The sequence below is a fragment of the Panulirus ornatus genome, chromosome 10 (assembly GCF_036320965.1).
Source record: "Panulirus ornatus isolate Po-2019 chromosome 10, ASM3632096v1, whole genome shotgun sequence".
NCBI classification, from domain to species: Eukaryota; Metazoa; Arthropoda; class Malacostraca; order Decapoda; family Palinuridae; genus Panulirus; species Panulirus ornatus.
Window position 1 is genome coordinate 41318556 of NC_092233.1, and position 17028 is coordinate 41335583.

A 17028-nucleotide genomic window follows, 5' to 3' on the forward strand; every position below is an offset into this window, starting at 1 on the left:
AACTCAGTCCCCATATTGGGGCGTCACTATTACAGAACCCCCCTCCCCCTATTAGAACGCCACTATCACAGAACTCCCTACCATAGCAGTGCGCCATGATCCCAGAACCCTCTCACCATACTGGGACTGCGTTATCACATAACTCCCCTCCTCAAATTGGGGCGCCACTATCAGAGAACCCCCACCCCATATTGGGGCGTCACTATCACAGAACTCCCACCCAATATTGGGGCGCCAATACAACAAAATCCCCTCTCCATACTGGGGCATCATTGTCACATAAGCCCCTCTCCATGTTGAGACGCTACTATCACAGAACCCCCTATCCATATTGGGGCGCCACTATCGAACCTCCTCCCATATTGGGGCTCCACTATCACAGAACCCCCTCCCCATATTGGGGCGCCGTTATCACAGAACCTCCTCCCATATTGAGGCGCCACTGTCACAGAACCCCCCCCCCCTCCCCATATTGGGGAGCCAATGTCACAAACCTCCTAACCATACTGGAGCGTTACTATAACAGAACCCTTTCCCCATATTGTGGGGCCACTATAACAGAATCCCTTCCTCATATTAGGGCGCCACTATCACAGAATCCTCTCATCCTCTCTCAATATTGGGGCGCCAAATCACAGAACCCTATCCAAATATGGGTGCGTCACTATCAGAGAACTCCCACCCCATATTGGGGCGCCACTATAACAGAACACCCTCCCCATACTGAGGCATCACTGTCACAGAAACCTCTCCCCATATTGGGGCGCCACTATAGCAGAACCCCCTTCCCATATTGGGGCGCCGCTATCACAGAAACCTCTCCCCATATTGGGGCGCCACTATAACAGAAGCCCCTTCCCATATTAGGGCGCCTGCTATCACAGAACCTCCTCCCCATATTGGGGCGCCACTATCACAGAACCTCCTCCCCATATTGGGGCGCCACTATCACGGAACCCCCTCCCCATATTGAGGGCGCCACTATTACAGAAACCGCACCACATATTGAAGCGTCGCTATCACAGAACTTCCATCCCATATTAGGGAACCACTATAACGGAACCCCTCCCTATTCTGGGGCATCACTATCACAGAAACTACTCCCCATATTAGGGCACCACTATAACCGAACCTCCTCCCCATACTGGGGCACCCCTATCACAGGACCTTTTCCCCATATTGGGGCGAACCATAATCACAGAGCCACCTCTCCATATTGGGGCGCCACCAAAATAAAACCCCCTCCCCATATTGCGATGCCACTATCAAAGAATCCCTTCCCCATATTGGGGCGCCGCTGTCACAGTATCTTCTCCCGATATTAGGGCGCCGTTAACACAGAACCCCCTCCCCATACTGGGATTCCACTATCACAGAATCCCCTCCCATTATTTTTGGGCGCCACTATAACAGAACCCCCTTTCCATATTGGAGGGCCAGTGTAACAGAACCCCTCCTCACATTGGGTCGCCACTATCACAGAACTTCCCTCCTAATAATCGGGGCTACTATCACAAAAGCCCATCCCCATATTGGGGCGGTTCTATCACAGAATCCCCCTCCCTCCCCCTCCTCATATTGGGGCGTCACTATCACAGAACCCCCAAACCATATAGGGGCGTCACTATCAGAGAACCCATCCCCTATTGGGGCGCCACTATAACAGAACCCCCTACCCATACTGGGGCATCACTCACAGAAACCCCTCCCCATATTGGGGCGCCACTATCATAAAACCCTTCCCCATATTTGGGCGCCGCTATCGCAGAACCTCCTCCTCATATTGGGGCGCTACTCTCATAAAACCCTCACCATATACTGGGGCGTCACAGTCACAGAACACCCACTTAATATTGGGGCGCCATTATAACAGAACTCCCTCCCCATACTGGGGCATTACTACCACAGAAAACCTTCCCCATTGTGGAACCACTATAACAGAGCACCCTCCTCATACTGGGGCGCCGCTATCACAGAACCTCTTCCCCATATTGGGGTGCCACAATCACAGAACCACCTCCCCATATTGAGGCGAAATATCACAGAACCCCCTCCCCATATTGCGGCGCCACTATCACAGTACCCCTTCGACATATTGGGACACCGCTATCAAAGTACCTCCTTCCCATATTGGGGCACCGCTAACACAGAACCTCCTCCCATATTGGGGCACCACTATCACAGAACCCCACTACATATTGGGGCGTCACAACCACAGATCTCCGTCCCAATATGGGGGCGCCACTATAACAGAACTCCCTCCTCATACTGGGGAATCATTACCACAGAAACCTCTCCCCATATTGGGGAGCCACTATAACAGAACCCCCTCCCCATATTGGGACACCGCTGTCACAGAACCTCTTCCTTATATTGGGGCACCACAATCACAGAACCATCTCCCCATATTGAGGCGCCACTATCACAGAACCCCCTCCCCATAATGCGGCGCCACTATCACAGAACCCCCTCCCGTATTGGGACGCCGTTATCACAATACCTCATTCCCATATTGGGGCGCCGCTAGCACAGAACCTCCTCCAATATTGGGGCGCCACTACCACAGAACCCCCTTCCCATATTTTTGTGGCGCCACTATGATAGAACCCCTTCCCAAATTTTTTGGGGCGGCACTATAAGATCTTCCTCCCAATAATGAGGTGCAACTATCATAAAACCACTTCCCGATATTGGGGTGCCATTATCACAGAACCCAATACCGATATTGGGGAGCCAATATCATAGAAAACCCCTCCCCATTTTGGGGCCCCGCTATCACAGAACTCCTTCACCATATTGGGGCGCCACTACAACAGAAACCCCTCCCCATATTGGGGCGCCAATATCACAGAATCCCCTCACTATATTGGTGCGCCACTATAACAGAATCCCCTTCCCATATTGGGGTGCCAAAAACACAAACCCTCCCTCCCCATATTGGGGCGCTAGAATTACGGACCCTCCCTCTGCATATTGGAGTACCACTATCACAGAACCCCCTCCCCATATTGGGGTGTTACTATAACGGAACCATCCTCCCCGTATTGGGGCGCCACTATCACAGAACCCCCTCCCCATATTGGGGTGTTACTATAACAGAACCCCCTACCCACATTGAGGCGCCACTATCACAGAACCCCCTTCCTATATTTTTGGGACGTCATTATAACAGAACCCCAACCCATATTGGGGCGCCACTATCACAGAACCCCATCCTCATATTTTGGTGTACCACTATAACAGAACTTCTTCCCCTATTGGGGCACCACTATTAGAACCCTTCCCCATATTTTTGGGGCGCCACTAGAATAGAACCCACTCCCCATATTTCTGGGAGCCTCTATCACAGAACCCCCTCCCCATATTGGGGCGCCACTATCACAGAACTCCCTACCCCTACTATGGCACCGCTATCATAGAACCCCCTCACCAAATTGGGGCGCCACTATCACAGAACCCCTACCCCATATTGAGGCGTCACTATCAGAGATCACCCTCCCCATACTGGGGAACCAATATAAAAGAACCCCCTCCCCATATTGGGGCGCCACTCTCACAGAACCTCCCTCCTAATATTGTGGTCACTATCACAAAACCCCATCCCCATTTTGGGTCGCCTCTATCACAAAACCCCCTCCCCATATTAGGGAGCCACCGTCACAAAACCTACTTCCCATATTCGGGTGTTACGGTAACAGAACCCCCTCCCCTTATTGGGGCGCCACTATGACAGAACCCCCCTCCCCATATAAGGGCGCCAAAATCACAGAACCCGCTCCCCATATTGGGGCGCCACTATCACGGGAACCCCTACCCATTATGGAGCGCCACTATCACAGAACCCCTTCCCCATACTGGGGCGGCACTATCACATAGCCCCTTTCCGTATTGGGGCGCCACTATCACAGAATCCGCACCCCATATTGGGGTGTCACTATAGCAGAATCCCCTCCCCATGTTGTGGTGCCACTATCACAGAACCCCCTCCCCATATTGGGGCGCCAAAGTAACAGAACTTCCTCCCCATATTGGGGCGCCACTATCACAAAACCTCCCTCCCAATGATGGGGGACACCATCGAAAAACCCCATCCCCATATTGGGGCGCCTCTACGACAGAAAAAACCCCTCCCCATATCGGAACGCCACTATCAAAGAACCGCCTCGCCTTATTGGGGCGCCACTATAACAGAACTTTCTTCCCATATTAGGGCGCCACTATCACAGAACCCCCTCCCCATATTGGGGCGCCACTATCACAGAACCCCCTATCCATATTTGGGCACCATTATCACAGAAACCCCTCACCCATATTTTAGCTGCACTATCACATAACCCCCTCCTCATATTTGCTTCGACACTATCACAGAAACCCCCATTCCATAATGGGGCGTCACTATCACAGAACTCCCACTCTATATTGGGGTGCCACTATAACAAACCCCCTTCCCATAATGGGGCATCATTATCACAGAAACCCCTTCCCATATTGGAGAGCCACTATAACCTAACTCCCTCCCCATAATGGGGCGTCACTATCACAGAGCCTTCCTCCCAATATTGAGGGCCACTATGACAAAACCCCATCCCCTTATCGGGGCGGCTCTTTCACAGAAACCCCCCTCCCCATATTGGGGCGCCACTATCACAGAGGCCACTCAACATCTTGGAACGCCACTATCACAGAACCGCCTCCCCTTAATGGGGCGCCACTATAACAGAACTCCCTCCCCATATCAGGGCGCCACCATCACAGAACCCCCTCCCTAAATTGGGGCGCCACTATCACAGAACCTCCACCCATATACGGGCGCCACTATCACAAAACACCCTCGCCATATTGGGGCGCCACTATCACAGAACCCCTCCCTATATTTTTGTGGTGTCACTATAACAGAACCTCCTCCCCATACTGGGGGCCAAATATCACAGAACCCCTCCCCATATTTGGACGTCTCTATAGGAGAACTCCATTTCCATATTGGGGCTCCACTATCGCAGCACCCTGTCTCCATATTGGGGCACCACCTATCACAGAACCCTCTACCCATATTGGGGCGCCACTATCACAGAACCCCCTCCTCATATTTGGTTGCCACTATCACAGAACCCCTAACCATACTGGGGAGCGACTGTCACAGAGCCCCCTAAAAGCTTTGGTGGAGCCGCTATCACGGAACCCTATCTCCGTATTGGTTCGCCACAATCAGAGAACTCCCTCCCCATATTGGGGCGCTATTATTACAGAAACCCCTCTCCACATTGGGGCGCCAGTATCACAGAACCCCCTCCCATATTAGGGCGCCACTATCACATAAACCCCCATATTGGGGCGCCACTGTCACAGAACCCCCTCTCCATATTAGGACGCTGCGGTCACAGAACACCCTCCCCATGAGGCACCACTATCACAGATCACCCTCGCCATATTGGGGTTCTACTATCACAGAGCCCTGTCCCCTTATTGGGGCGCTACTACCACAGAACCTTCTCCCCATATTGGGGCACCATTATCACAGAACCTCCTCTCCATACTGGGGCGCTACTATCATAGAACCTCCTCTCCATATTTCGGCGCCATTTTTTAGAACCCCCTCTCCATTTTGGGACGCCACTATCACAAAACACCTTCCCCATATTGGGGCACCAATGCTTTGCACTCTTCCTTCCAGAATTATCATGGAAATACTTGTACGTGGAAAACCCTTGTCTCTAGGTGGAATAACCTTTCTGGCTGTATTCCACCCATCCCTGCACTCAGAGATCATCATCTGTTGTCATGTTTGCCACAAACTAGAGTTGTAATCAAAGTTGTATTACTGAGTCGTGGGTTACGGGTAACCACGGGAGGGGTAGGGGGGCAGTTTTACCAGCTGTGTCATAGTTATGATGATTTTGTCTGTGTTGCTCAGTTACTTCATAGTGTTGTTATCTCTGGGTAACTACCATGGCCATGATAACAGTAGGTATTGTACACAAACAGGAATCTCTCACAACTCATCATTTAGAGCACCAAATTCTCAAATTTGAAACATGTCAACATACTGTTAGATTTAGACACATAGGAGAATTTAAAGACCATATACATATAAAAAAAAAATATATGTATATATAGATATAGATATAGATATATACACACCTGTGCATAGGATCACAGACTGACAACAGTAAAGAAGGGCGACCAGCGCCGTAACATTCTTAACATTAGGTCAACAACAGCAACAACAATGTAACAGTATGATATGGACACAATAATGATATGGTAAACGATATCTTCTGTGGCTGACAACTAACTATGAAGCCAGACATCTCCTGCCCCAGGTCCCAGGGGTGAAGGTTCCTCCTGTCCCAGGTCCCAGGGGTGAAGGTTCCTCCTGTCCCAGGTCCCAGGGGTGAAGGTTCCTCCTGTCCCAGGTCCCAGGGGTGAAGGTTCCTCCTGTCCCAGGTCCCAGGGGTGAAGGTTCCTCCTGTCCCAGGTCCCAGGGGTGAAGGTTCCACCTGTCCCAGGTCCCAGGGGTGAAGGTTCCTCCTCTCTCCAGGTCCCCAGGGTGAAGGTTCCTCCTGTCCCAGGTCCCAGGGGTGAAGGTTCCTCCTACCCCAGGTCCCAGGGGTGAAGGTTCCTCCTGTCCCAGGTCCCAGGGGTGAAGGTTCCTCCTGTCCCAGGTCCCAAGGGTGAAGGTTCCTCCTGTCCCAGGTCCCAAGGGTGAAGGTTCCTCCTGTCCCAGGTCCCAGGGGTGAAGGTTCCACCTGTCCCAGGTCCCAGGGGTGAAGGTTCCTCCTCTCCCAGGTCCCAGAGGTGAAGGTTCCTCCTGTCCCAGGTCCCAGGGGTGAAGGTTCCTCCTCTCCCAGGTCCCAAGGGGTGAAGGTTCCTCCTGTCCCAGGTCCCAGGGGTGAAGGTTCCTCCTGTCCCAGGTCCCAGGGGTTGACTGGGGAGAACTATCCTCTGTAGCACAAGAAAACAACAATGATGTTTATAAACACTTGGGAAAGCTTCAGGCTGGGCGACATGTTCCCTCCGTTGACTCTCATTATGAGTACACCATGACCGGCTTTAGAGGCACGGAGACCCATTCGTTTTCACGGGATGTGTGTTGTGAGTGTGTGGAGTGGCAGCGGTACAGGTGTGTGTGTGCTGCTCACTCCAGCACCGGCTGAGCCATGCTGAGAGTGGCCATCCCTGCAGATGTTGCTTGGTGGAGCGGGTCGTATACCTCGCTGCTGAATGGTCCTTCCTCTGAAGCAGAGGACTCACGCCACTGTGCTTCATGGTCATGCTGAAGTCCAGGTTCACTCTCTTGCTCTAATTCATGTTCAGGCTGTGGTTCATGTTCAGATTGTGGTTCATGTTCAGGCTGTGGTTCATGTTCAGGCTGTGGTTCATGTTCAGACTGTGGTTCATGTTCAGGCTGTGGTTCATGTTCAGACTGTGGCTCATGTTCAGACTGTGGTTCATGTTCATGCTCAGGCTGTGGCTCATGTCCAGACTGTGGTTCATGTTCAGGCTGTGGTTCATGTTCAGACTGTGGCTCATGTTCAGGCTGTGGTTCATGTTCAGGCTGTGGTTCATGTTCAGGCTGTGGTTCATGATCAGGCTGTGGTTCATGATCAGGCTGTGGTTCATGTTCATGCTGTGGTTCATGTTCAGACTGTGGTTCATATTCATGCTGTGGTTCATGTTCAGACTGTGGTTCATATTCATGCTGTGGTTCATGTTCAGACTGTGGTTCATATTCATGCTGTGGTTCACGTTCAGCCTGTACTTCATGATCAAGCTGCGGTTCAAACCCTGTCATTGACTCTGGTTCAAGCTCAGAAGAGAGTTCAGGTTCATGCTGTGGTTTAGGCTCAATCGTTATATCTGATTTAGGTTGAGAAAATGGTTGAGGTTCAGACACTGGTTCATGTTTCGAATATAGTTCAGGTTCAGGCTGTGATACGGGTTCAGACTGTAGCTCTGGTTCATTGTATTGTTCAGGTTCAGGTTCTTCATAATTTCTCTTAGGCTGAATGTGGTTGTGTTCAGGCTGTGTTTGAACCTGAACTTGGATGGATTCCGATTCCTCTTGAAGTTCAAATCCACCAGTCGGTGCCACAGGCTGCCCGTGCACTCGCCCTGGCTCATACTCGGTTTCTTTGTCATCTTGTGATGGGTCATATTGAAGCGCGTCGTCTATCTCACCTTGGGTGTGATCTGGTGTCACTAGAGACTGGGATGAGGCATTCTCTGGGTTCTGGTGAGCTCGCCTTGGCTGATCGTTTTCTCTCTCCTTATGAGAAATAACTTGGCCATAAACAGGTTCATCATAGTCGTAAATTGGGACATGTTCTTCACGACCCTGATGCTGGAAATGATTGGGTTTTTTAGACTCTAAAGCTTGACTATACAGAGGTTCATTTTCGGTCTGGACATGATGACGAGATTCATATTCTTTGCCAGACTGGACCTGGCTGTACTCGGAGCTCTCGCGGGATTCCACTTGGGTGTATTCGGTTCTGTCGTAGCTTTCCGCTTGCTCATTATCGGTTTCCTGATCCGCTTGGAACTGGCCTTGTCCATAACCTTGTCCACTGTGAGACTGAACTCGGATGTACTCAGTCTCTGCATTACTCTGCTCGGGTACGTTTTCTATTTCTTCCCTCACATGAACAGATTTTGGGAGACTTTGGTCAGAAACTTCCCTATGGGCTTCAAACTGCTGCTTGGCTTCCTGGACTGAGATGTAATCTGATGCCTCACGTTCCTCAACTGGACGAAGTTCTAGTTCTTCGGGGATCTGGACCGAGGCATGAAGAAGTTCCTCGCTCCCCTGGTGTGGGGTATACTCCAGCTCTTCTCTGGTATCGACTGGGATGTACACAGGGACTTGGTCATCCTCAATCAGTAGGTACTGCGCCTGATCCCGTGTGTATTCTGGGACAAACACTTCTTCAGAGTCCACGACTGGATCGTAGTTTTGTTCCTGATCTATCACTACTGGATAATACAGGGTTTCCTCAGGCTCCTGAACAGAGGACTGAGAGCCGGGTTGCACTGGTGCGTACTGGGCAGCTTGTCCATCGTACTGGGAAGCTTGTCCATCGTACTGGGCAGCTTGTCCATCGTACTGGGAAGATTGCTCATCGTACTGGGGAACTTCCTCTCCGTAGTGAGGGATTTCCTCATCATACTGGGAGATCACTTCATTATACGTAGGAACCTGCCTATTGTGTTGGCCGACTTCTTTATCGTACGGGGGGAGCTGTACGGTGTACTGGGGAAGCTGTTCGTTGTACTGGGGGAGCTGTTCGTTGTATTGAGGGAACTGTTCTTTGTACTGAGGGCGTTGTTCGTTGTACTGAGGAACATGTTCGTTATACTGAGGAATTCGTTCGTTGTACTGGGAGATCAGATCGCTGTACTGAGGGATCCCTTCGTTGTACTGGGAAACCCGTTTACTGTACTGTGGGAGCTGTTCGTTGTACAGGGGGACCCGTTCATTGTGCTGAAGGATTTGTTCGTTGTACTGGGGCGCCTGTACGTTGAACTGCGCTTCTTGTTCCTGAAGGGATAAAGAAAAGTATTAGTTTACCATAATACGACTTAATACCTGACTTATACACTCTAACCCATAGATAAACAGGTCGGTGGAAATTAACAGTTTAATTCTCTTCTGTGGGACAGTCCCAGGATATTTCACTGTATGTGGAGAGAGAGAGAGAGAGAGAGAGAGAGAGAGAGAGAGAGAGAGAGAGAGAGAGAGAGAGAGAGAGAGAGAGAGAGAGAGAGAGTGAGTGAGTGTGTGTGTGTGTGTGTGTGTGTGTGTGTGTGTGTGTGTGTGTTTCATACTTATTCTCTGTCTCCCGCGAAAGCAAGGTAGCGCCAGAACAGTAGGAACAGATGAATAAATGGTCTCATTCGCTCACATTCACTCTCTAGCTACCATGCATAATGCACCAAAACCACAGCTTCCTGTCCACAACCAGGCCCTACAGACCTTTCCGTGTTTTCCTGACCGTTTCATATGCTCTAGTTCACTTCACTAACACACGTTGTCCAATGTTTATCACATCGCTCCAATTTACTTTATCCCGTGCAAGCTTTACGCCCTTCTGCAAGTTCAGGCCCTAGGCACTCAAGACCTTTTTTTCATTCCATCCTTCTATCTCCAGTTTGGTCTCCCTCTTCTCCTCATTCACTCCATTTATTACACTTACATTCTCTTTGTCAACCTATCCTCACTCGTTCTCTCCATATGTCCAAACCATTTCAGCAGACCTTCAGTTCTCTCAACTACAATCTTCTTATTACCACACCTCTCTATTACCATATCATTTCTTACTCGATAAACCTACCTCACACCACATATTGTCGTCATACATTCTGTTTCCAACACATCCACCTTCCTCCTTACTTTTTCATTCAGAGCCTGTGCCACGCGTCCACACAGCGCCATCGGGACTACTAATACGTCACACATGTTCATCTTTGCCCTAACCAACAATGGCCTTTCTTTCCACCCACTCTATGGTTCACTTCAGCTGCCATGTCCACTCCCAGGTATCAAAAACATCCCACTTTCTCCATGATTTCTCTTTTCAAACTCACATTCGAATTAGCCTGTTTCCTTTCAGATTCACTCTCAACATTCACCTTTCATGCACTCTCCAAAATTCACACACCAGCTTCTGTAATCAATCACTTGAATCTGCCACCAACGCCGTGTCATTAGGGAAGAAATGACTCGCCTCCGAGAACAAACTGCCCCTGATACACTGCAGTCCTCCTCCTCTATTCAAGATCCCTGTATTCCCTTTCGCCACTATCAGATACATTAACAAATCAAACAGCCATGGGGTCATCACACATTTTTGCCGCAGACCTATCTTTACCTCAAACCAGCCATCCTCCTCTATACCTATTCGTACACATACCTAACGCTCTGGATTAAAACTTCTAACTGCTTCTAATAGCTTTCCTCCCACACCATATATTCTTAAGACCTTTCACAAGGCAACTCTTTCAACCCTATCATATGTTTTCTCCAGATCCATAAATGCCACATACAAATAATTCTGTTTCTCTCTGTAATTCCCACATACATTCTTCAAAGCAGACACCTGACCCACACATCCTTTACCACTTCTGAAAGCCTATCGTTCCTCCGTAATCCAAAGCTCTGTGCATAACGCCGCTCTCTCAATTACCACTCCCCCATACAACTTCCCAGGTACGTCGAACAAACTTATATTTCTGTGACTTAAACACTCACTTTTGTCCCCATTGCCTTTATGCACTGGCATTATACATGCTTTCAGCCGATCCTCAAACACCTCACCATGATCCATACATACACAGGGAATTCTAAATAGCTAATCAACAACATTGTCACCTCCTTTCTTGAGAAATTCAACTGCTATATCATCCACATTTTAGCCGCATAGCAACATTACATCTTATGCAAGGTTTTCACCACTTCCTCTCTTTTCTCCAAATCATTTGCCATGCCTTGCTCACTTCATACACCTCCCCACATCTGCCAGCCTATCATCAAGCACATTTAACAGTCCCTCAGAGTTCTTACTCTTCACCTCATCTCTGCTTGTTATAACCTATCCGTTTGTCCCGTTTACCGACGTTCCCATTTATTTTCTTTCTTTCTCATACGATTACCTCCTTCCAAAACATTTTCTTACCCTCCCTGAAGTTTGATGATACTTGCTCACCCCCACCTCTCATTTGCCCTCTTTTTCAATCCCTACATCTTTCTCTTTATCTGCAGCCGCTTCCTCTTGTGCTTCTTGTAATCACTTGCACTCCTTCCCTGTACGTAACGCCCATACACCTCCCGTTTCTCTTCCACAAGCAACTTCCTCCTCACATCGCTCAACTCCGTCGTTTGTCCATTCCTGAGGCTATCTCACTGAAGCGGGAAACGGGGAACAAGTACGAAAACAAACTTCTCTGAATACAGTTTCAACGAAATTGATAACATTACTTTTTTCTTTACCTATTGAAGTACAGTTTTCGTTGAGATGAACTTTTCTTTCGTATAAAGCGTTGCCCGGATGGTCCAGACAATATCAGCCTAACTGGCAGCCATATCGATTTTCTTTTTGATAAAAACTGTTCCCCGTGATGACCCCGTGATGACTGTGTTTTATGGATCCACAACAAGGACTATCATAGAACAGGAACAAAGCCTTGTATCACTTTATATTCTACAAGAATGCTGCAGAGCCTGATATCTTGTAACCTGGATAATCCTATGTAGGTAAGAGCAGCGGTGTTGATCTACAACTGTCCACTCTCATTACTCTGAGATTTTCATTGTAAAGTTTCCTTAGCAGTTCGAGTGACCAGTGCTACGTTTTGTGTGTCTCATTGTAATCACCTGTTCAACTACTTTTTACGGTCGGGGGAAAGTTCTACATTCGTGGGGCCTCATCTTTTGAACTTTATTATCATACAATGCTTCAAGCTTTGGTGCACTGTTTATAATCATATCATTATTCAGTTTACTCAAGTCATCTGCTACACTTATACACTATAAGTAATTCTTAGTATCGCTTCTAACATTTTCTTGCTTAATTTCCTTTTCGAATCTTTCGGAAAACTGTTCAATGATGACACCAAAAACTTGAAGACTTTGATGAGGTCATCCCTTCCTCTTCTCTCGTCCATGGTGTACAAATCTGTGGCTTGCAACCGTTTCTAGTATCTTAATTCTCGTATCATCCCCTCATACGGAGCTGCTCTATTAGATCTTTGCGTGCCTGTAGATGCCAGAAAAGCATGATCTAGATATGACCTTATTTAGGGTACGAACAGCTTGCTGAATGATGCCTTATACATGTTAGTCAATGTGATAATTACCAGCAGACACTTTGACCCGTTTACAAATCTCATAAGATGGGGCTCTGACCACAGGTACAGTAGAATGTTGATCACTAAACACCTCAGGCACACACACACACACACACACACACACACACACACACACACACACACACACACACACACACACACACACATATACAAGTTTCCTGCTGGTAACTTGGTACGTGTATGGATGACCTTCACTGAGTCATTCATCAACACATCCGATACTTCCGATGAACTTCATCAACTGTGAATCATATTGATTCAGGAGCCTGTCTCAGTCTGCTTGTGAGTTGATGTGATACTCCTCACTCAGTTGATGTGATACTCCTCACTCAGTTGATGTGATCCTCCTCACTCAGTTGATGTGATGCTCCTCACTCAGTTGATGTGATACTCGTCACTCAGTTGATGTGATCCTCCTCACTCAGTTGATGTGATACTCCTCACTCAGTTGATGTGATACTCCTCACTTAGTTGATGTGATCCTCCTCACTCAGTTGATGTGATCCTCCTCACTCAGTTGATGTGATCCTCCTCACTCAGTTGATGTGATACTCCTCACTCAGTTGATGTGATCCTCCTCACTCAGCTGATGTGATCCTCCTCACTCAGTTGATGTGATACTCCTCACTCAGTTGATGTGATCCTCCTCACTCAGTTGATGTGATCCTCCTCACTCAGTTGATGTGATACTCCCCACTCAGTTGATGTGATCTTCCTCACTCAGTTGATGTGATCCTCCTCACTCAGTTGATGTGATACTCCCCACTCAGTTGATGTGATCCTCCTCACTAGGTTGATGTGATCCTCCTCACTCAGGTAATGTGATCTTCCTCACTCAGTTGATGTGATCCTCTTCACTCAGTTAATGTGATCTTCCTCACTCAGTTGATGTGATCCTCCTCACTCAGTTAATGTGATACTCCTCACTCAGTTGATGTGACCTCCCCACTCAGGTTGATGTGATCCTCCTCACTCAGTTAATGTGATACTCCCCACTCAGTTGATGCGATCCTCTCACCTAGGTTGATGTGATACTCCTCACTCAGGTATTGTGATCCTCCCCTCACTAGTTGATATGTGATCCTCCTTCACTCAGTTGATGTGATCTTCCTCACTCAGTTGATTTGATCCTCCTCCTCTCTCAGTTGATTTCATACTCCCTCACTCAGTTGATATGTGATCCTCTCCTCATCTAGCTAATGCGAATCCTCCCACTCAGTGATGTGATCTCCTCTTCTAGTTAATGTGATCCTCCTCACTCAGTTAATGTGATACTCCCCACTCAGTTGATGTATCCTCCTCACTCAATTGATGTGATCCTCCTCACTCAGTTAATGTGATCTTCCTCACTCAGTTGATGTGATCCTCACTCAGTTAATGTGATACTCCACACTCAGTTGATGTGATCCTCCTCACTCAGTTAATGTGATACTCCCCACTCTGTTGATGTGATCTCCCCTACTAGGTTGATGTGATCTTCCCTACTAGGTTGATGTGATCCTCCTCACCCAGTTAATGTGATCCTCCTCACTCAGTTAATGTGATACTCCCCACTCAGTTGATGTGATCCTCCTCACTCGGGTAATGTGATCTTCCTCACTCAGTTGATGTGATACTCCCCACTCAGTTGATGTGATCCTCCTCACTAGGTTGATGTGATCCTCCTTACTCAGTTAATGTGATACTCCCCACTCAGTTGATGTGATCCTCCTCACTCAATGTGATACTACCACTCAATTGATGTGATCCTCCTCACTAGGTTGATGTGATCCTCCTCACTCAGTTAATGTGATCTTCCTCACTCAGTTGATGTGATCCTCCTCACTCAGTTGACGTGATCCTCTTCACTCAGTTAAGGTGATCTTCCTCACTCTGATGATGTGATCCTGCTTACTCTGTTGATGTGATCTTTCCCAATCAGTTGATGTGATCTTCCTTACTCTGTTGATGTGATCTTCCTCACTCAGTTGATGTGATCCCCCTCATTCAGTTAATGTGATCCTCCTCACTCAGTTGATGTGATCTTTCCCAATCAGTTGATGTGATCTTCCTCACTCTATTGATGTGATCATCCTCACTCTGTTGATGTGATCCTTCTCACTCAGTTGATGTGATCCTCCTCACTCAGTTGATGTGATCCTCCTCACTCAGTTATGATCTTCCCCACTCAGTTGACGTGATCCTTCTCACTCAGTTGATGTGATTCTCCTCACTCACTTGATTTGATCCTCCTCACTCAGTTAATGTGATCTTCCTCACTCAGTTGATGTGATCCTCCTCACTCAGTTGATGTGATACTCCCCACTCAGTTGATGTGATCCTCCTCACTCAGTTAATGTGATCTTCCTCAGTCAGTTGATGTGATCCTCCTCACTCAATTGATGTGATCCTCCTCACTCAGTTAATGTGATCATCCTCTCTCAGTTAATGTGATCTTCCTCACTCAGTTAATGTAATCCTCCTCATTCGGCTAATGTGGTTCTCCCACTCAGTTAATGTGATCCTTTCCCATCAGTTGATGTGATCTTCCTCACTTTATTGATGTGATCATCCTCACTCTGTTGAAGTGATCCTTCTCACTCAGTTGATGTGATCCTCCTCACTCAGTTGATGTGATCCTCCTCACTCAGTTATGATCTTCCCCACTCAGTTGACGTGATCCTTCTCACTCAGTTGATGTGATTCTCCTCACTCACTTGATTTGATCCTCCTCACTCAGTTAATGTGATCTTCCTCACTCAGTTGATGTGATCCTCCTCACTCAGTTGATGTGATACTCCCCACTCAGTTGATGTGATTCTCCTCACTCAGTTAATGTGATCTTCCTCAGTCAGTTGATGTGATCCTCCTCACTCAATTGATGTGATCCTCCTCACTCAGTTAATGTGATCATCCTCTCTCAGTTAATGTGATCTTCCTCACTCAGTTAATGTAATCCTCCTCTTTCGGCTAATTTGGTTCTCCCACTCAGTTAATGTGATCCTCTTCACTCAGTTGATGCGATCCTCTTCAGTAAATGTGATCTTCCACATTTAATGCAATCCTCCTCACTCAATGTAATCCTTCTCACTCAGTAAATGTGATCCTCCTCACTCGGTTAATGCAATCATCCTCACTCGGGAGATGTGATCCTCCTCACTCAGTTAATGCGATCCTCTTCACTCAGTTAATGCGATCCTCTTCACTCTGTAACTGCGATCCTCCTCATTCAGTTAATGCAGTCTCATCACTCGGGAGATGTGATCCTCCTCACTCAGGTAATGCGATCCTCTTCTCTAAGTTAATGAGATCCTCCTCACTCAGTTGATGCAATCTTCCTCACTCGGGAGATGGGATCCTCCTCACTCAGTTAGTGCGATCCTAATCATTCAGTTAATGTAATCCGGCTCACTCAGTTGATGTGATCCTCCTCACTCAGTTAATGCAATCCTTCACACTCAGCTAATGCAATCCTCCTCATCAAGGTAATACGATCTTCCTCCCTCAGCTGATGGTATGGGCCTCACTCAGATGATGCGATCCTCCTCGGTCAGTTGATGCAGTTCTCCTCAAATATTTTCATGTGATCCTCCTCACTCAGTTAATATGATCCTTCTCACCCAGTCAATGCAATCCCCCTCACTCAGTTACTGTGATCCTGCACACTCATTTAATGCGATCATCCTCACGCAGTTGATGTGATCATCCTCACTCAGTTAATGCTATCATCCACAGTCACTTGATGCGATCCTCCTCACTCAGTTAATGTGATCCTTCTCACTCAATTAATGTGGGTTATTGAACCAGGTAGTACTGGGTTACTGAACCAGGTAGTAATGGGTTATTGTGCCAGGTAATACTGGGTTACTGAACCAGGTAGTACTGGGTTACTGAACCAGATAGTACTGGGTTACTGAACCAGGTAGCACTAGGTTATTGAGCCAGGTAATACTGGGTTACTGAACCATGTAGTACTAGATTATTGAGCCAGGTAATACTGGGTTACTGAGCCAGATAGTACTAGGTTACTGAACTGGGTAGTACTGGGTCACTGAACCAGGTAGTACTGGGTTACTGAAACAGGTAGTACTGGGGTTCTGAACCAGGTAGTACTGGGTTACTGAACCAGATAGTACTAGGTTACTGACCCGGGTAGTACTGGCTTACTGAGCCAGGTAGTACTGG

At 47.9% G+C, this 17028-nt stretch overlaps 1 protein-coding gene across 1 annotated transcript in view; it reads right to left on the reverse strand.

Moving 5' to 3' along the window:
- Positions 1-6827: 6827 nt before the first annotated feature.
- The window catches only part of LOC139750686 (uncharacterized), a 125340-nt gene continuing 115139 nt past the window's right edge, over positions 6828-17028 (reverse strand). The window contains exon 4 of the mRNA XM_071665367.1: positions 6828-9538. Within this exon, the coding sequence (XP_071521468.1) occupies positions 7136-9538 (2403 nt within the window). The 3' untranslated portion in view covers positions 6828-7135. The remainder of the gene's footprint in view (positions 9539-17028) is intronic.